Below are 20477 nucleotides of genomic sequence, written 5' to 3' on the forward strand. Positions count from 1 at the left end.
CCTGTGTACATTGGTAATGAAAGTACATGCAATATATGTGTAAATAAAGTTGTATTGATAATTGATCAACTCTTAAATGATTTATCTTTGTGTGTGGGTGGGTGTATGAGGGTGATGTGTGTGTATGTGTGTGTGTGTGGAGGTGCCGTGGCCGAGTGGTCTGATACGTCCCACTATAAATAGAAAGTCTGGGGTTCGATCCCTGGCCGTGGCACCTATATAGGCTCGTGAGCAAGGCATTTAATTGATGTGCTCTTTTTTCCTGCATTCAAATGAATGGTAATGCTGTATGCATTCTTGGTAACTAGTTCTTGTTAAAAAAAAAGTGTGTGCATGCAATAGGGCGGTTGGAAGGCATGCCAAAGAACCTGGAATTATAAATGCAGAGGCATTAATCTACATTCAGAAGCATCCATAGACAAAAAAAATATGATAATGAAGGAAGCGATATTTGATTTTTGCTGGAGACTTATGATGATGATGATGATGATGATGGTGGTGGTGGTGGTGGTGATGGTGATGATGACGATGATGGTGATGATATTTATTATTAATGATGATGGTGATGATGGTGATGATGATGATCGATGATGATGAAGGTGGTGATGATGATCTATGATGATAAAGATGGTGATGATAATGGTGATGATGATGATGATGATGGTGATGATGATGATGATGATGATGATGATGATGATGATGGTGATGATGATGATGATGCTAATGATGATGATGGTAATAATGATGATGAACGTGATGATGTTGATGGTGATGATTGGTGGCAAGGATGATTATCGGGGTAGTGATCAGTGGTGTGGATCCAGGTTGGGGCACATCCAGTCCATACTTTTTGGTGATTTTTTTTTTGTTTCTTAAATTTCTCCTGGAAGAAAATGACCTCCATTTTGACGTGAAAACTTTCTTCTTTTTTTTGCTTGTCAAATATTCCTGTATAAAATTGCCCCTTTTTGGAAACTCCTTGATCCGCCCCTAGTGATGATGATGGTATTTTATGACTGACGATCGATGCTGACATGAGATGATGAGAATAGCTATAACAAACAACAGCAATGATGGTGTCGAGGCAGTATTAGCTAGTATTCGTGTTGGTTATGGTACTGATGATCAGGGATAGCTCCACAAGAAATTGTTGTGGTAACCCTGCCCCCCCCCCCCTCCTGTTGTATCATGGTAATGAACAAGACATGAAAGGAGATAAGAAAGTAAGAGGAAAGAATAAAAGATACAGGAAATAAAGCAAACAAAAACAGGTATGCCGCATAGGCCTATAGAACTATATATCACCTTTATTTTTAATGCCCGGCCCGGATACGCATGCACCTACAGCTGTATGACTTGGCTCCCATCATGTCAAAATATATTTATTTATTTATTTATTTTGTTTTATTTATTTTATACTGCAGGGTAGGCCTGTTCAGTTCTTAAAACTGCTTTACAAAGGCGCCCTGCAGTTTAAAATACATGTCAAGATAAATATAAAATATATCATCAAAAAAACATTCAACGTCAAAAATACAAAATACAAACTATTTAACATCAGAAACAATTAACATCAAAAAATTTAGAGTGGGAAGTGACAATCTAAACATACAAGTACATAGCATTGTAAATCAATGGAATATTATTTCGCTCTTCATCAATTCGTATGAAAGGCTTTGCATAATTTTTTAAAAACTAACAAGGAGGTACACGTACAGGCTTGTAAATTTGAAGGAAGTGCATTAAATAATTTGGGTCCGAAATATGCGAAAGATTTTCTTTTATATTCAGTTCTAGCTTTGGGAAGCTGAAGGGGGCATCGCAAAGAAAACCGTGTCCTGTATTTCACGGGCCGTTTACATACTAAAGGTTTTAAATAATTTGGAACTAAATTGTTCATTATTTTATATACAAAAACACAATACTGATACTTTATACGCTGATCTACTGATTGCCACTTCAGTGACTGCAACAGAGATATTTGTGATGTATTATAATCTTTTTTCAAAAGCATCCTGGCATATTTATTTTGAAGTTTTTGTATCTTATCTAAATGTATTTTTGCACTGCTTCCCCAAGATGTACTACAGTAATCAATGTAAGGTAAAATCATAGAAAAGTACAGCTTCTTCATGATATCAAAGGACAGTAAATGCTTAATCCGCCTTATACAACCTATTGCTCGAGATATTTTACAAACGATATTAGTAATATGTTCACACCAAGTTAAGCCCGGATCGAGCATGACACCTAAGTATTTAATCTTTTTTACATTTTCTAATTGTATGTTCCTGAATTTCACTGGCAAATGAGCACCCCTCAACTTTTTCTTTTGACCAAATACCATGGCTTTTGTTTTTTGCGGGTGTAAATGCATATTATTTAAGTCTAACCATTTACATATTGAATCAAAATCATCTTGCAAATACTTTTGTACCTGCTTAATTGATTCACCGTGATTAAAAATGGCGGTATCATCAGCATAAAGAGACATTTTAGAATGTACATGCAATTTCAAATTACACATGTCATTTATAAAAATACAAAATATCAATGGACCCAATATAGATCCTTGTGGAACACCTGATTTTATCTTTAAAAATTCACTGCGACAATTGTTAATCATTACAAATTGCCTTCTGTCTGTTAAATACGATTCCATCCAGTTGTATTCATTGCCAGTAATACCATAGTACTTAAGTTTTGCAAGTATAAAATTGTGAGGAATAACATCAAAAGCTTTGCGTAGGTCCAAGAAAATACCACCAGTAACATGTTTTCGGTCCATTTTATCATACAAAAAGTCTGTAATCTCAGTTAGACAAGTGGCAGTGGAATAACACGGTCTGAAGCCAGACTGACAATTTGCAAGTAGATCATTTACATTTAAGTACTTATACAATTGATCATGTACTGCTCTCTCTAGTATTTTGGACAGGACTGGAAGCACAGATATTGGTCTATAATTGTCAATATCAAAAGATCCTCCCTTATGTACAGGAGTAATTCTTGCTGTCTTAAAATCTTCTGGAATAACACTAGTTTGCAAAGTTGCATTAAATAAATGGGTTAAAGGTCCAGCTATACTCTCTGCTGCCAGCTTAAGAAACTTAGGGTAAATACCATCTACTCCGACCGCTTTCGAACAATCAATATGTAATAGCTCTTTCAAAACATACTCCTTTTTGATTGCACAAAATTTAAATTCACAATCTGGAATAAAAAGAGTTTGTAAATTGTTTAATAAATCTTTCGAGAAATTATTCGAAGGGGCTTGCAACCTTGAGCCGACTTCATTAAAGGCTTTGTTTAGAACGTGAGCTATTTCATTGTTAGGTATTTGACCATCATCAATTGTTAACTTAACATCATGACTCGTGGTTTTATTTTTCTTAGGTAGAAGCTTCGATAAAATGTTCCAGTTCTTTTTTATGTCATTTCCGCAGTCCTTAAATTTGTCCTGATAATACTTCTTTTTCAAATTTTTAATCAAGTTATTAGCTCTGTTACGGGAAGACTGAAATTTATTCCACCAATGAATTAATCTTGTTTTTCTAAATTGCTTTCGATAATAATCCCTTTCGCGTGCAAACACCAAATAATCATCATTTATCCAAGGTACCCCTCTTTGTTTTTGCCGCACTGATATCACGGGGGCATGCCAGTCACAAATGTCTAGGAGTGCGTTTTTAAAGGAGTGCCACAATTTTTCAACATCAGTCCCACAGGAATAAAACTCATGCCAATCAACTTTCCTTACATCATCTTTAAATTTCTCACTGTCAAAGTACTTGAAAGAACGACATTTAGTTATTTTGGGAGAAAGGGGTTGATGTTTCCCTTTAATTGCAGTAAAAATCACAGAGTGATCACTAAGTCCAGCTGACTGCACTCCTGATTTAATAATATTGTCAACAAGTGAATCAGAAATACATACCAAATCGATTACTGACTGGCTATGTGGTGAAATTCTAGTGGGTTCAGATATAACCTGTGTCATTTGCATTGTAGTAAGGAGACTGGAAACTTTTCTAGAAAGATTATTTACGGTTTGCATATTACAATTAAAATCACCAAGAAGGATGACATTGTTTGTAACTGTATACAATTTCTCGAGATTACTTTCAAGACTGTCAAAAAAATCTAAATGATTATCGGGTTTTCTATACAATATACCAATAAATAATGAGCTACTATTTCTACGTTGCAACTCCAACCAAATTATTTCTAAGGCAACAGATTCAAGATCCAATCTTCTTATATATGATAAATTTTCTGATATAAAACATCCCACTCCACCTCCATGAGTACATCTATCCCTCCTCTCAAACTTATAACCTTTAACAGAAATCAAGCTATCAGAATGTTCTTTTGTTAACCATGTTTCTGACACACCTAGTAGATCATAAGGGTTATTATTCAGCAAACATTGTAAATCAGCAACTTTATTAACAATGCTTCTGACATTAAGATGAGCTAATTTAATACCTTTAATACCTTTTAGAGCAAAATAATTAGTTTCGGTTGACATATCATCATTTGATAAATATACTTTAAAAATACAAATTGTTATCCTTTGTACAGTATAGACTTATATGAGAATTCCTGTGTTTGTGTAAACATGTGCCAAAGTAGGATTTAAAGTGAGCAAAACACACATGTCGGTGGTGAGCAATAAAATTAACTCGAATTAAGATGCAGGAGCTGGCCAATTAAAGGATGGTAGAGAAGAGGATGGAGGAGCATGATGGGCGGCGAAGCAGAGGAATACCTTTTGTGTTTGTGCCGGGGATGCAACAATAGATGCCCCCCCCCGTTAAAGGATAGTCCTCTGCCCACCGCCCATTCAGATTTCAGATTTCAGATTCAGATTTTATTTCCAACAGAAATAGCAAATATACAAATCATTTTCATACATTTTAACAAATATTTACAATACATTAATGATAATCATGATAAATAACATATAAAAAAAATACAAAATATTTTATAGAAAAAATTATAATACTTTGGAAAGAAAAGTATCTTTGGAAATGGGGGATTCACTCAAAAGCGTAGCTTGTATAATGTGAACCCCCCTAAAGGGGACGGTATCAATGATCTTGACAAGAGAGTGAGGGTATAGGATGCAATCAAGCCAAAAACGACATACTTTTAGGTTCCTCGGAAAATTAGCCCTTTTCTCTCCATTTACTCCACTTCTTATTATCTTCCTTCTCCTTTTTTACATTCTCTCCTCACAAGATTTTTTTTTTATTTATTAATTCATATAAATTAATCTCTCTTTAACATGTTTAATCATCTTTTTTCATTATTCGTTTTTTTTTCTTCTATTTCATTTTCATTTTATTCTGGCTTTCTCTCTCCTGTTTCTACTTCTTTTCCCAATTTCTCCCTTTTGTTTTATCTCCCCACCCCCTCAATTTATTTTACTCCTCTGAATTATTTTCCTCCCCGGCCTTTTCTTTTCCTCTCTCTTCCCCGATTCTACTTCTTTCTATCACTTCTCTCTTTTCTTTCAAACTTTTCTATCTTTTCCTTTCTTTTCATTTTCTCGGTTGTTTGGTGATTCTGCGTTATGCAGCAATTCGCCTCATTATATGTCGTGTCTATATAAGAGTGTAAGTTTTCTTTGAAGGGAAAGTTTAACCCCATGCAGAGCAACATAATGGACAGGTGAAGATTGGCCGCCAAATTAGAATAATGTCATGTCAACGCGTGGAAATTTCTTTTTTTTAATCGAAAGGAGAAAACTCCATGTATATTTCATACAATAAAAAATTGAAAGTAAATTTAAGTGACGTGAACAGTTCTGGAAGCGGGCATGAAGTTGAAATTCTTCACCAAGTTCCCCTGTATCAAAACCCGAAGACAGTCAGGGAATTCCCCCGCCCACAGATCGAGGAATGACGTCACTTCACGATCGGAAATGGCGCCTGTATCAAATCTGCGGGAGTTGATAAGTTGAAGTTGTCGAGCTTGTTTTAATCATGGAGCAGGAAACAAGGAAACTAGTGAAGAAACTGACACAATTTCAGGTACCGATCTTTCTGTCACATATTTATGTCGAAAGATGTCCAATATATGCAATAAAGCTGGGCTTTGCATGGTTTGTTAGCGTCCTTTCTTTCTGGCTGCACGACCCGACGGCTGTCTTCCCCACCGCCACCGGGACGGTTCCGGCTGGAGCAACCTCCTAGTACCGTAGACATAACTTTCAAAGCTGCCGCGGCTAGCCTGGAGGCTTCTTCTTGGGAGTAACGTTATCTACTCTACGTAGGCTTACTCCCCATGAGCCTGGGACGCTAAGGCATAGTCATGCACGTACGGCCACAAAACCTGAAACTTTTGCCCCCGAGATTTCTACTTAGGCCTAGTAGTATTTACTATTAGGCCAAGTAAAAAAAGATAGTAGTTGATCGTCCGGGTTTTTTGAGAGCGGTGATGAGGGAGGTCCTTGCTATTTGCTATCTTACTATTTTTTTTAAGAACACGGAGGCATTTTCTCAGTCCGATTTTTGACATCAGTGATGAGGGAGGTCCTTACTATTTACTATTTTTTTTGCTATTTTTTATTCAAATGATTGTCAGGCCATGTCAAGCTCGAATTATGTGATCGATGTACGCTCAATAGTAATAATAAATGATTAGAAAGATATATATATACATATTATTATATATGTATAAACATCTACGATTGATTGGAAGTCTATGGAAAATAAAATCTATTGATGAATTATTACTGATGTATACTGGTACTGTATTGTTGTCAAACAGAATGTTCATGTCAAGTGAATAATTTAAACATTTTAATTTATGTAAGGGTAAAAAAATGCATGGGGTCTTTTTTATTGTCATGGAGTCTTGTTCAATTTTCCAGAGCCAATCTCATTTGTAGCTCTGGGTATGGTTTCGCATCGCAGTTTTCGGGTGCTTGTTCGTTTACATAATGTTTAATACTACTGCTCAATTTTTATTCATTTTTAAAATTGATATTGAATATTAAATCCCTCATTGAATATTCGATGCATTGCCTCCTGACATTAGAAAACTCGCCAGAAAATTCAATGCATTTCACAAATTCACATGTCACGCCAGCACAGTCAATCACATCATCCAAGCACACATGCAGTTCTCCCAACAGAGTCACAAGCACACAATCACCGTAACACACATCTAAGTACAGGCGCTATCACTCACCAAAAAACCCCGCTGAAATACAAATTACGTCATCAGAATTGATTTATCTGCGCCATATTTCAAAAGCATGCGACGGATTAGTTCAGATTCAGTAAGCGGGGTCCCCGAAAATGCACTAAAAATGAAGAAATCCGCGATCTTTTCCGAGTTTGCAAACTTTATTTCCTCGCTAATTTATGATGGTATCTTCAAAATCCAATAAAGAAACAAATCAGAATTTTTTTCTTTCTTGCAATTACGGCGATATCGGACTTTGCAATTGTTTTTGAAGTTGCGAGAGAGATCCCACAGTAATCTTGTGAATTTTTTCGTTATTCAGCAGCCATAAAAATAGTTAATAACAAGAAAATTGATGCTGCAATTAAAAAGGGAAGATGGCGAGGACGAGAAACAACACAATTTTTTTTTTTTTTTTTTTTTTTTTTTTTTTTTTTAGAAAATAGTAAATAGCAAAAATTTTCATGCGGCGGCCAAAAGTGATGCGCGCGAGGACGATCAACTACTTTCTTATTTTACTTGGCCTTAGTATTAGTAGGCCTACTTTCCTTCTAAAAGATCGAGATCTAGCCCTAAATCATGTTGTAGATGGTAGCCTGGAGGCGTCTGGGGTGTAAAACTAAGTCATCTAGGGGGGCCTACTCTACGTAGGGTTACTCCCCACTGACGCCTTGGATCCCAAGATATATTCACCCACGTCCCACGTACAGCTGACGTACGGGTACAAAACCTGAAACTTCCGCCCCCGAAATTTCTACTTTCCCTCTAAAAGATCTAGCCCTAAAACATGTACATGGGGCTCAACTTAATTTCCAACATTTCTGTGATATTGATTCATTTTTAAAGAAGAATTCATTAAAAAAACAAGAAATTTGTTATAAAAAGATGGGAAGAGCTTACGGCCGTTTTTACGTCGCCATCTTGATTTATTTGTCTTCTGCTTGGCGAAAGCACGCAAATCACGCGATTTCTGACATTTTACTAATCCCCATTCACCGCCGGTAGTGTGTTAGTGCAAGCCTACATGTGTAGTCTGGGTCGACAATTCGGAGGACAGGTTTTGTCCAGATTTTAATTTCTTTTAGATTCTAAATGACTTTATATTATCATGAACGGAGGCCCTCTATTTTCGTTAGACTCTAATCTTTCTATTGATACTATGTAAGTTCTATAAAATATCGAAAATATACGTTACCGTTGAGTTATTCCCCAGGTTATTCCTTTTTTTTTCTGCCGGAGAGGAAAATATGGCAGCCGTCAACGAGTTGTGCTTTTATCGAGGCTTTCCGATTAAATTTTTGATATCTTGGCCAATCAATGCGAGCGACAAGTTCCAAACACACGCACATCTACAAGCGCAAAGCAGCGGCACAAATCGCGATATATAGCGACTGGCAAATACGTCTGTAAGGATGATGACGTCATCCAAGATGGCAACTTACGTTGACCAACGAAAGGATTGAAGATGACGGATGTTTCAATCATCATTTGAAAGGAATTAGCGGTAACTGCGGTCTAAGGTACAATTTTTAAACATTTTTTCGTAAATATGGATGTGATTTTTTTTTCATAATGTGACATCTTATGTACAAAAAAACGATTGGAAAATCAGGTTTCCGCCGAATGTTAGATCTAACGTTACTGCTAATACGTTGTCTGTATGTACATGCCTCCAAGCTCTTCAGTCTATGTATTGGTGAGTGAGCCAACGCAGTCCAGCGGAACAACCAAAATACAGAAACTGAAGCTTTTGGTCTAGTAGATGGGATGCAACTTCATTTCTGACATTTCTGTGATATTGATTTTCATTTTAAATAAGAATTCAGTAGGGTCTCCATCTTGATTTCATTGTCTTTTGCTTAGCGACAGCACTGAGGGATAAGGTTCTCTCTGCGGGACTTGGTAATAAGGATTCGATGCCTTACCAAATAGCAATAGCGCACCTTTATATGGAGTGCATTCATAGCTCACCACAGCTTCATGTGATCTTCATTGCTACATTAATTTTCTCTCTGTTACAGGAGGGTTCAGAGAATTTTAGACGGACCTTTCAGTTTGTGCAGTCCAACTTCAGATTCCATCGCTATCTGGATCCTGACAGTCACAAAATCACCAGAACATTGAGTGGGTAAGTATATCAATGTAATGATCAGTCAACATTTGCTTTTTTACTTTTTCGTCTTTTCAGTCAGGAAAGAACCAATTGACTCCAAGTCAATTATTTTACCAAAATCCAAGAAATGACTCGATCTCGGAAGAATGAGTAAATTGAGAAGATGAGTAGTTTTTATCGAAATCAGTTATAAAATAAGTGAGTTGTGGAAGTTTGAAATTGAAAAGTCTAGTTTTACTTTCTATGGGGATCCATAAATTGGAAAACGTACAAGTCAGAATGAGTGATTTTGCAGACACCTCTCCATTTGTTTCATACTGAACATACATTTTCAGATTTTTCCCATTGTCCTTTAAGCTAAAAGGTCAGGGGGAGATAATTAGAAGTACAAACCCCCTACTAAAGGCCTATGTACTGCATTCAGAAAGATAACAAACTATTGAGGCTGGGCCAATGTGGGGGGGTGTTTCTCAAAGTATTTTGTGTAATGAAAAATCACAATTAGATTAACAATTGCATGCAGGTTATAATGGTTTGTTTTCATTTTGTCCATTGCCAATTCGTCCAGTTGCCAACTCGTCTACAGTACTATATTTGGTCTACCATCAGTTCGTCCAATATCCACATGGTCTAACTGCCATTTCGTCTAATAACCAGTTGGTCCATATTGCCATTTAGTCCATATACCATTCGGTCTAATTAGACTAAGTGTTAATTAGGCAAAATGAATGAAAATAAAACGAAAAGTGCACGAACTGGTTATGAGATGAAATGGTCTTAGATGAATTTGAGTGGACGAGTTGGCAATTTAACAGTTATAATGTCAGAGCTACCAAGTCTCATGCATTATGCGTTAGACTCAAGCATTTTGGACTCTTGTTCATCCCCTCAAATCTCTGTCTCATGCAACTATCACAGCCTATCCCCATATACATTGTACACAATGTCTGTGATCTCACTCAGATTCACAGAAAATCTCACGCATAGCAGGTCTTTGAACTTGGCATCTCTGTAATGTATCACCGCATAATGTCATTTCATGCTCACAGGATACACACTACTGCAAATTAGTCAATGAACTTGTAAGTCAAATAAAATGTGCATCAACATATTAGCATGACTCTATATCACACTTTAAAGATTTGTGAAACATCCCCCTGGGCCCCATTGCACAAAAGTTACTATTATGGTGACTTTGCCATGCAATGGTATTATGGTAACTTGCATGGAATCCTTGACTCCGATTGGCTGTTGATCAGCATTACCATGGTAGCAGATGGCAAAGTTAACATAATAGTAACTTGTATTTTGTTAATTGTATACAAGGCACTAAGTGGCCAAGCCCCCATTTATATTTCTGAGCTTTTACAAAGAAAAGTTCACAGACACTCTCACAACCTGCGTAGTTCACATGATAATTTGCTTCTTCTTATCCCCACTCGTAATACCAAGATAACCTTGGGAGATCATGCTCTTGCCTGTGCAGCCCCAAAGTTATGGAATGGTTTGCCGTATGTAGTAAGATCCTGTCCATCAGTAGAAACGTTCAAACTTAAATTAAAAACCTATCTGTTCAAATAATTCCCATACATTTCTTTTACCCCCTTTTCTAATTTCGTTTTCAAGCATTTCACAAGCTCTAAATTGCAGCGCAGTAGAATATATGCACATAGTTTCTGCGCTATATAAATCAGTATATATTATATTTTTTTTGTATGCAACATGGCCCGGAATCTCATACTCCATTTATCATTGTCATTTCTTTTCTACCTCCCTCTTCCTAGAATCAGAGAGAAATTGTTGATCCATTCTCTGGTGGAGAAAGCTACTGCACTGGATAGATCGGTGAAGGCATTCCTAGAATCTCCCCTCTCAGAGAAAAGTAAACACTCCAAGGTAATAAAATACACTTATGACTGCTGCGATAACTGAATTATAAATCCCTGCAAACGAAACTCCTGAAAAATTGTACACTCAATATGGAGATTCTTGAATACGGACTATTATGATTGAAATGTCAAGCTTGTTTTTATTATATTAAATCTGCATTAATGTCTCTACCAAACAACTTGTAATAATGTTACATGCAATCTCTCTAGATGTAAATCATATTTTGTGTAAACAGTGCATTCTTGGTCTTCTGACTTATGTTTTGTATTTAATAAACTGAAATTGAATTGATCCTCTTATGCGGTTGTTTGATTCGGTGCTTAAAGTCATTGAAGTGCTGTAATTACATGTTTATCCATTCTGTAAATGATCTGCAATGCTATTATATCTTTTGATTCATTTACATCTGCACTTACTGACCAAAACTGCTAAAATTCCTTCACAAACTTACTTTGATTACATGCATTTTCCAATATAGTCTACAACCACATTATTTTTTATGAAAATGTCTTGCCCAAATCACCAATAGAACTTAGATAGGATAATTCTTCCAGTAAATCAGGGCGCAGCACAACCATTTTTTTTCACGTTCTCACATGTCTCACTAGCTAGCGCTAGGCCTTGACAGCTACATGTATTTGATATTGGGTCTCCCAGATCCGGATAAATCCATTTTCTGAATTGGTGCTGGTCTCAACGTGTCCGGATAAGAGAGATTGGACTGTATGTCATTAGATATGTATATTGCTATAAATTTTTCACTTATTTTTTCATAGACTGAGGGTCACTATGCAGTCTTGTCACTTTTGCTCAATTTATCAAACTCTCCAATCAATGCTGCATTTCACGAGAGAGAAACAAAGCATGAGGCAGGTAAGATATGAAGATGAAACGAAAGTTTTCAATTCACGCTGACCAAATCACTTCAATAATCATGTGTTATCTATTGACATGTGTCCATTATTACAGAATCTTGTTTAATTTGGAAATTTTTGCATTTTTTTTTCATAATGTAAATTTGAATTTGCATGTAGGATAACTACATGTAAATCAGCTGTATGCACATACTTATTTTTCTTATCAGACCTTAATCATTTTGCTTTTTCATTTGTTTTATGAGTTATTGTGAAGGGTTATTGAGCATGTTGATTCTGATCTATTGCATTGTATATTCAAAGGCAGAAGAGAAAATTTTGAATATTCAATGTCGCAAAGTCAACACTGCTTCTACATCGAATTGCATAATGTGTCATTCCACTTGTTAATGGAAACCTTATTTGGGTTGCATTCGTTATTGACAGTGATTGTTTTTAACAATACTTGTCTTTGCAATTTCTGTCTAGCTCCTGAACCCAAATTTGACTGGACTGGTTACCTACTGGAAGGTCTTGAACCTTTAAAATCATTCCGAGATTCTTCTGAAGAGGTAAAGTTGTGTAGTAGTTGTAGTTGTGGTAGTAGTTGTAGTAGTAGTCGTAGTAGTGGTAGTGGTAGTGGTAGTGGTAGTGGTAGTGGTAGTGGTAGTGGTAGTGGTAGTGGTAGTGGTAGTGGTAGTGGTAGTGGTAGTGGTAGTGGTAGTGGTAGTGGTAGTGGTAGTGGTAGTGGTAGTGGTAGTGGTAGTGGTAGTGGTAGTGGTAGTGGTAGTGGTAGTGGTAGTAGTAGTAGTAGTAGTAGTAGTAGTAGTAGTAGTAGTAGTAGTAGTAGTAGTAGTAGTAGTAGTAGTAGTAGTAGTAGTAGTAGTAGTAGTAGTACTAGTAGTATGAGTACATGTAGCAGTACATAATAATACAAATATATTTCATTTTCCATACTTTTTTAAAGGAGTGGTCAGATGAAGATGAAGTCTCTGTTGCTGATCAAAGTCTGACAAGAGAGGGGGCCCTTCAGGTCGAGCCTTATCACCTCACTCCTTCAAGAGTCCCTGGAAGCAGCAAACTTTATGGAACAGGTTGGGCAGAGCTTAGTGACAGTGTGGTGATACAGTACTGGCAGGGGGAGCAAGACTCTACACTCCATAGTGATCATGTGACACATCACATGACCAGGCAGTGGTAAGTGCCCTTAGAGGTGGATTTAAGTAAAGCTAGAGCACTGAATCATAATAGCATGCATGGAGCTGCACTGTGCCTACCATGTAAACTGACTGCCATTCCCAAACCTGGCAACTTTACTGCGAAATGCCCAGATGTACGGTGTCCTCGCTGTGTATTATAAACGGAGAGGATTGACAGGGCAATGAGCCAATCAAAATTTGAGTTGCCGAATGTGATGAGCGCTAAAAAATCATTCTGTTCTATCAATTCACCAATCAATTTGTGAATGAATCATATATTTCAAGACAATATCAGTCAAAGTGTTTGATCTACCAGGGTGTAAATAATCCAGGCAAAAGTGTCAATCATCCAAAGACTCGTCACGCTTCTGTTTACGGAAGTACATGTATCGTAAGTAATCGTCCCGGATAATCCACAATATAGTCCACAAGTATATACAGGGCCGTTGCTAAAGGGGGGGTGTGGTGCAATACCCCCCCCCCCCATTTGGATATCGTCGGCAAATCAGCGCTGCCATCGTCGAAAAAAGAAGAAAAAGGGCAAAAGGAAAAAAAAGAAGGGAGAAAGAGTAAAGAAAAAAGGGAAAGAAGAGAAAGAAAAAAATAAATAAAAGAAGAAGGAAGGAGGAAAAGAAATAAATAAAAGGACAAAGAGAAAGAGGAAAACAAAAGAAAGCAGAAAAACAGCAAATTACGGAATAGACAAGGTTTTAAACCTGTTTGTCGGTGTAATTATAGATGTTGGAAAGTAATGAATTGTCTGTTACGCAAGCGCAGGTCTATTGGACTGACAACTGTTGGGGAAAATGACAAACTGTCAGGTCACACAGGGCTGTTCCAACTACTCCATGTACCTTGTTCTTGCTCGATCAATTCCATTATCTTTGTTGGTAAAATAATGTCAAATAGCATACTGTTGTTGTTAGATTGGACTCTTTTTTTATATTCAGGCCACATGAAATACCTTATCTTGGTTCTAAGAATGAAAATTTAGTTAGGACTAGCCCCTAAGGAAAAAAAAATCAGATTTTGGCACCCGCAACAGGAAAAATGCAGATGAAAATATTGCTTCCAGATTTTCAACATGTTAGAAGACTGCATATATACCCACCTAAAAATCATATCTGTCTTTTTCACAATTCTGAAAATATCTTATCATGGTTTGATAAGACCAACTCGACCCCTCTCTTGGTGAACAAACCTTTATTGGTGTCAACAGCATTTAGAGCATCTTTATGCAAAGCCATGCAGCGTTTCATACATTTACATTCTTGAATAATGTGTCTACTAGCGTACCTTGAAAGGTAATGTAAAACATGGACATGGAATTCTGTTGGCTCGTTAATCAACTTAGCAAATGCTTGCATGTCTTTACTGTTGTGAGACACTGCTGCTGAACGTTGCTCTGTGAATATGGTTTTCATAGGTTTGTCGATTTGAACAGCATTAGCATTACTTGAAGGTTTTACTTTTTTCTTCATCAGGATTGTTCGTAGTGCCCATTTATATTGGAGGCAACTCGGGTTGTTATTCCACCCTCTACGACGAATCCTGTACATTACATTTCAAGATGATCTTGTCACATCTTGAATGTGCATACGTAGTGAAACGGTTGGGTCCCTGTCAGAAGATCCTCACACACTTGCTGTACTGAATCAATCTTGGCCATGAAGCCAAGCCTTGCAGTTTTTCTGCAACCTTTAACCAAAGGTTAGCCTTGAGCGTCCTGCAACTCACCCAGGTATTTCTTGTCTCTAGAAGCCACTTCTCTCTGTAAGAAAAGTTTGACAATGGCATTGGTTGTTTGTTTGTAGCCTTTTGCCTTTGGACTCTTTGAATTCAGGAAGTCAAATAGTTTGCCAACTCTTCATGAAATCTGTTGTCTTCTCACTTCCAGCGAAGTCTTTATGTTTCAAACCATCCGTCAAAAAGTCAATCGCGTCAGCAACCGCGATTTTCACTTTGATCTTATGTTGCTCCCACTGAATGTGTTTAGATTCAAGTTTGTTGGCAAAGTTCAGATTGTCCTTCAGCTGCACCTTCTTCATTTCCTCAATGTACGACTATTTCATTTCTTCTCCATCATGAACGATTGTTCCCATTGTAGCTAGACAATTTATAACCAGTTTGACAAGTTGACATGCATCAAACATGAAATTTACGTTTTTCATTCGAATCTCAGGGGTGTGGGAAGTATTAAATCTTTCATGTCTTCAGGATTGAGAGAGCAGCCCAATAAAGTTGCTGTAGCCTGGTTGGCGTAGTTGCCATTGCAGGTTACACCATGCTTTGCCATTCCTGTCTCTGTCAATGCGCAGATCAGTTGCTTCACATTTTCAGCTTGCGCAGCACCAGAAAGATGGTCTGAAAAGTAGTAAAGCTACTGGAAAATTCCAGTTATAAGTTAAACCAATTACCGCGAAGACGAGTGCTCCTGTGGCAAGACTATCCTCAGATGCTGAGAGGAACTTTCCACAATCAACGAAACTTGCATAGTTTTGGGGTTCTTTACAGTTTTCTTCTTGAGGTGGTCTTTGAATTTTGTCTCTTCCAAATGTTCTATGGCTTCAGATAGAAATCGTGGTTGACAATTCAGACTAGCACTGATGATGACTTCAATTTTTCAATTCATATTTTTTGTTCAAACCAAAGACAAAAGAGGATGCCTCAAATTTTTAAGTGTCAGGACACCCAACCCCATCCTACTCATTATAATTATACAGTGCGGCCTTTTCTAGGGAGATCTACCCAAAATAGGAGTATTTTGTGTCATTTTTCAGAGTTTGCGGCTTTAAAACGCAGTATGAATTACTTATGAAAGAATAATCCATTTTCCTTTACTCTCCGGTCATTGCAATACTAATAGCCACACAAGATTCTGGCATTTCGATACTTTTTTAGATGACGATTATCTTCCCATTCAAATGTACCGACTGCAGTTGGTGTGTGTGTGACGCAGCTGCCCGGATACGCTCACAGTTGCCCGGTTCGGCAATGGCGGACGATCTCCAGTGTCTGTGCACGATTTGCTATGAGTCAGCACTCTAGCTTAATTTATTCCACCTCTATGTAAGAGCCCCCTTATGTTTGTCTGTAATGAGCTTTGATATTGGGAGTAGATTTTGTGATGGCACCAGACTATGAGAAGAGCAGTGAAAATAACTGTACAGATCTTTGCAGCTCATCCAGTTAACTCTTTATGTTACTTTTGTCAAATTGCACATTCATAGAAATTCACTGAACGCACGTTTCTCTGTGGCTATTTATATTATTAGGAAGGACAATGCTCTCATAACATTTTGGGGTCATGAAGTCAAACATAGAGGTTATTATTTGAAAATTTTAGAAATGTATGTAGCCGAGATTCCATCTTGTTTTCTTTATTATCAGTATTATTTTTCTTTGCTTTTCTTTCTTTAGTGACGTAGTTTTCTGTATTTAAATGAGCTACATATATAAATAAGTACAAGCACATCTGTTATTCAGGGTTGGTTGGGTTGTCTATCATTCCCATTTAATAGGGAGAGAGAAAGTTTTCTTACAACTTTTCCAATTATTTGCACATTATTTACTTGGTCTGTTTGTTTTGTTATAACAATTATAACAGTATAATTACCCAGGGTAGCCACTTCAGTTCTGAAAACTGTTCTCCCAGTGGGCCCTGTTATTATTGCCCGGCTAAGCTATGCTACTTATTCGATGCACACAGCTTTTTTTAGGAATTACTTCCTGCCAGTACCCATTTACCTCACCTGGGTCGAGTGCAGCACATTGTGGATGAATTTCTTGCGAAGGAAATTACGCCATGGCTGGGATTTGAACCCACGACCCTCTGTTTCAAAGTCCGGAGACTAATCCACTGGGCCATGAAGTTATGTATTTTTGTTCTCCTTCCCAGGTGTGAAAGGGAGGTTTCTTGTGAACCGTTTATTTCTGACATTCCAAGAACTACCATGACAGAAACACAGATCATTAGAGAAACTATATGGTAAGTTATAACTTGATAAAAGTAGAGTCAGCCAAAATTAATTTCATGAGAAAGACTTTTAAAACCAAGGTAAATTGCCCCCATAATATGGAAGATCTATATCTGGTTTGATATTTACATTTATAAAGTAACCCTGTGGAATCATGAAGACTAAGCTTGATATGACCACACTGAAGAACACCAACACATACAAGCACATGTGGGACAGTGTGTTCTTATTGTTGTTATTATTATTATCATAATCATCATTATCATTATTTTTACCGGTACTATTTATTATTGGAAAAATACCCGACATCAGGGGCCAATTTCATAAAACCTGTTATGATAAAAAATTGGCAATAACAGTTAAAAGCTGCTGAAATCCTTCAATCTGATTGGCTGATAGTAAATTTGTTTCATAAATTTTGAATTTGTTGTTTTTATGAAACAGCACCCTGGCTGGGATGCTCTGCATGTTAACAATTACAAATTATCTAGCAGAATCATTTGGCACATAGTTTTAATTTATACATATTGATACTTTGAGGGTCATTTGATTTTAACTCATTTTCTGATCATTACTACAAATGGCGTTTATATTTAAGATGGTTTCAAAATCTCAGAGACTCCAACTGTCCCGCTTTCGGCGGAAGATCTCCCGCTGAAAGCCCATTTTCGCAAAATCTCCCATTCTCCTGCTTAAAATAATATTTCTCCCACCCAAACACCTTTTTAAATTAAATAAAATCAAACTTTCATATCCAAGCCGATATTCATGTTAAGATATATATGTTAGTAGAGCTTCAGCGCTCCGTGCGATGTCGTACTTGTAAATTTAGCAGGCACAAGCTAGCTAGCTATAGCATCATCCCTCCTTAGGTCCTCCTATGGTCTACGTGCATAACTTTTCATTAATTTTACGCAATACGCCATATTGAGCCGCCTCAAAATTTTTCACTCATTACGCCACTGGTGCCATTATATATTGAAAAATTAGCCGGAGAGAGCATCTAGAACCCTAGAGCTCCCCGGGCCCTTTTAGCAAGACCTGGACCCTGGCCGCAAGGGATTTTGCGCTCGTGATGTGCGCTTCGCGTACATCAAGTTGGAGTCTCCAGTTTGCTAGGGGATCCAGGCGGGAGAATCTCCAGATCAGAAGGTTCTTGGGGTTGGAGTCTCTGAAATCTTTGTAAAAGGTTGCAACTTGGAAGAGAATTCTTATAACCAGATTACATTGTCCCAAACAGTTTTTCTTGTCGCAGAGAAATTTTGAAGGTGTTGCAATGGGAATACCTCACCAAGTACAAGACAAAGCTTTGTGAGAGAAGTGAATATTTTGGCAGTTTTAATTCAAAGGATTTGATTCTGTGTATGGATTTATCCTGTTCTGTAAGTGCTATATCAATTTCAAGTTTTAATGTGTGTTTATACAGGATGCTTTTAGGAGCTGGTAGATCGTTCCTTTATCAGAGGAGGGATGATTGTCACGTGGCAAGGGACGATGTTCAAGTAGCACATCTCACTCCTGTAAGTGCAATACACCGTATCTCAGCATAGCGTTTCTTTTTCTGGGCCCTGTATAGTATAGTATCTTTGCCATCCAACGGTAACTACCATGGTAACGCTGATCAGCAGCCATAATAGACTCAAGGAGATTCTGCCAAACTCAACTCTCCTGTGACCACAGAAATCTGTTTGACTTAGGCAAAATTTGGCTGAGATGTAAATAAACACATTAAGCAATGGCTTTGTTTCCGACTTATAAAAAAAATTGCACCCTCACCCTCTTTGGGATTTGTCATTTTTCTTTGATCTATTTCTATATTGCATAATTATATAAGGCTTGGTGAATCTAGCAGGATTAGACTCAATACTTTTGATGGACCTACCATTGTGAGCAAACACTATAGCCTGTGAAATGGCATTGTATCTCACAATGCTAGATTAAGTACTGCCTGGAATGATAATTTTCAGTTTTTATGCCTTTGCCTTGGTGGTTGCCAGAGGCAATATGCTTTGGGTTGTCCGTCCATTCATCTCATTTTTGTTTTCGCTGTAACGAAAGGACCATTTGACGGCTCAAATTCATACTTGGTCCAAGTATGCATTTAGGAGTGATGATGAGCTGATAATATTTGGAAATTCAAGGTTACAGTTCAAAGGTCACAGGCCATTTTCATAAAGCCGATATATCTTGCTTTGTCTGTCCCTCTCTCTCCCCACTCTGTTACAGACTTCATTGCACGGTATAACCAGACAGCTGGCTGAACTAGGCTCAAAGATCCTCCAGCTACAGTCATTTATTGACAGAGTACAGTCCAATCCAATGAGTTACTGTACACCACAGAAACCTTGCCATCCATCAATCTCCTCAGAGAAAGAACTAGAGTCGCCAAAAGGTAATAGATAGTTGCAACAATAGTTTTGTCAACTCCTCTCATAGAAGCATTCATTTTAATGTAAAGTGTGTTGCAACTTTTTCTTTATATATAGCTTAAGTTATGGATGATTAGGAAAGCTGGCTTACGCCTCTTTGTTCAGATCCAAAATCCGCCCCTTCTCTTTAGGTTGGCCGGATCATGTCTTGGTAGGTCAGCATTGAACTTGTATTTGACAGGTTTACATCTCTGACACTTGTCCTGTCCAGTCCAGTCTCAAAGCTGTGAACACTTGGCACATTGTTTAGATTGTTCCATTGTTTCCTCATTGTCATTATTTATAACATTTTGTGATGAATAATCTGATATTTGATTAATTGAGGCATTATTTGCACATATGTATTGAGAGTAAGCTGATTTAATAAACTCATCATACCACTTTTGCAAGTTGGCACCTGGTAATAGATAATCTACAAAACTGTACTATCACTGGAATATCAAGTATTTTTTCTAAGATTTTGACCAACTCACTATCCCCTTTCATAGAAATAGCCAATGAAGATCACCAGGCCGACCCAAGCCCTTCGTCGGTGACAGACACCAAGCCAGAAGGTTCAGGCAGAACTCACTCACTTCCTGATATCCTCAGAGAAGCCAAGGTCCAGGATTCTGCAGTGGAAAACCACTACAACTGCCAGACCTACGAAGCATTTGCTGACGGTCTTGCAACAGTTCTCCAGGATTTCAGAAACTCACTCATAGAGGAGGAGAAGAAGGCCGTTGCTCAAGGTATGAAGGGAAATTCAGAAAAGGGGCTTTACTTGGCATCCACTTGCCTCTTATCTCATTGAATTCAATCTTGATCATGAAAAGCTA

The 20477-nt window shown here is 37.5% G+C and overlaps 1 protein-coding gene across 1 annotated transcript; it reads left to right on the plus strand.

Moving 5' to 3' along the window:
- The first annotated feature begins 5899 nt into the window (after positions 1-5899).
- Positions 5900-20452, plus strand: LOC121431639 (gamma-tubulin complex component 5-like). The gene is made up of 10 exons (XM_041629240.1): positions 5900-6038; positions 9219-9325; positions 11095-11206; positions 11977-12073; positions 12544-12626; positions 13022-13251; positions 17152-17241; positions 18657-18750; positions 19457-19622; positions 20148-20452. The coding sequence occupies exons 1-10, from the start codon at positions 5991-5993 to the stop codon at positions 20450-20452; spliced, it is 1332 nt and encodes a 443-aa protein (XP_041485174.1). The 5' UTR covers positions 5900-5990.
- Positions 20453-20477: the final 25 nt, after the last annotated feature.

Source organism: Lytechinus variegatus, chromosome 1 (assembly GCF_018143015.1).
Source record: "Lytechinus variegatus isolate NC3 chromosome 1, Lvar_3.0, whole genome shotgun sequence".
Classification (NCBI taxonomy): Eukaryota; Metazoa; Echinodermata; class Echinoidea; order Temnopleuroida; family Toxopneustidae; genus Lytechinus; species Lytechinus variegatus.

What these genes read in the sequence shown, in the direction of transcription:
- LOC121431639 (XM_041629240.1), top strand. Translation starts at nt 5,991, where the DNA reads ATGGAGCAGGAAACAAGGAAACTAGTGAAGAAACTGACACAATTTCAG. An exon ending in ATCACCAGAACATTGAGTGG is followed by an intron (nt 9,326 to 11,094) that starts GTAAGTATATCA and finishes CCCTCTTCCTAG; the next exon opens with AATCAGAGAGAAATTGTTGA. An exon ending in CATCACATGACCAGGCAGTG is followed by an intron (nt 13,252 to 17,151) that starts GTAAGTGCCCTT and finishes TCTCCTTCCCAG; the next exon opens with GTGTGAAAGGGAGGTTTCTT.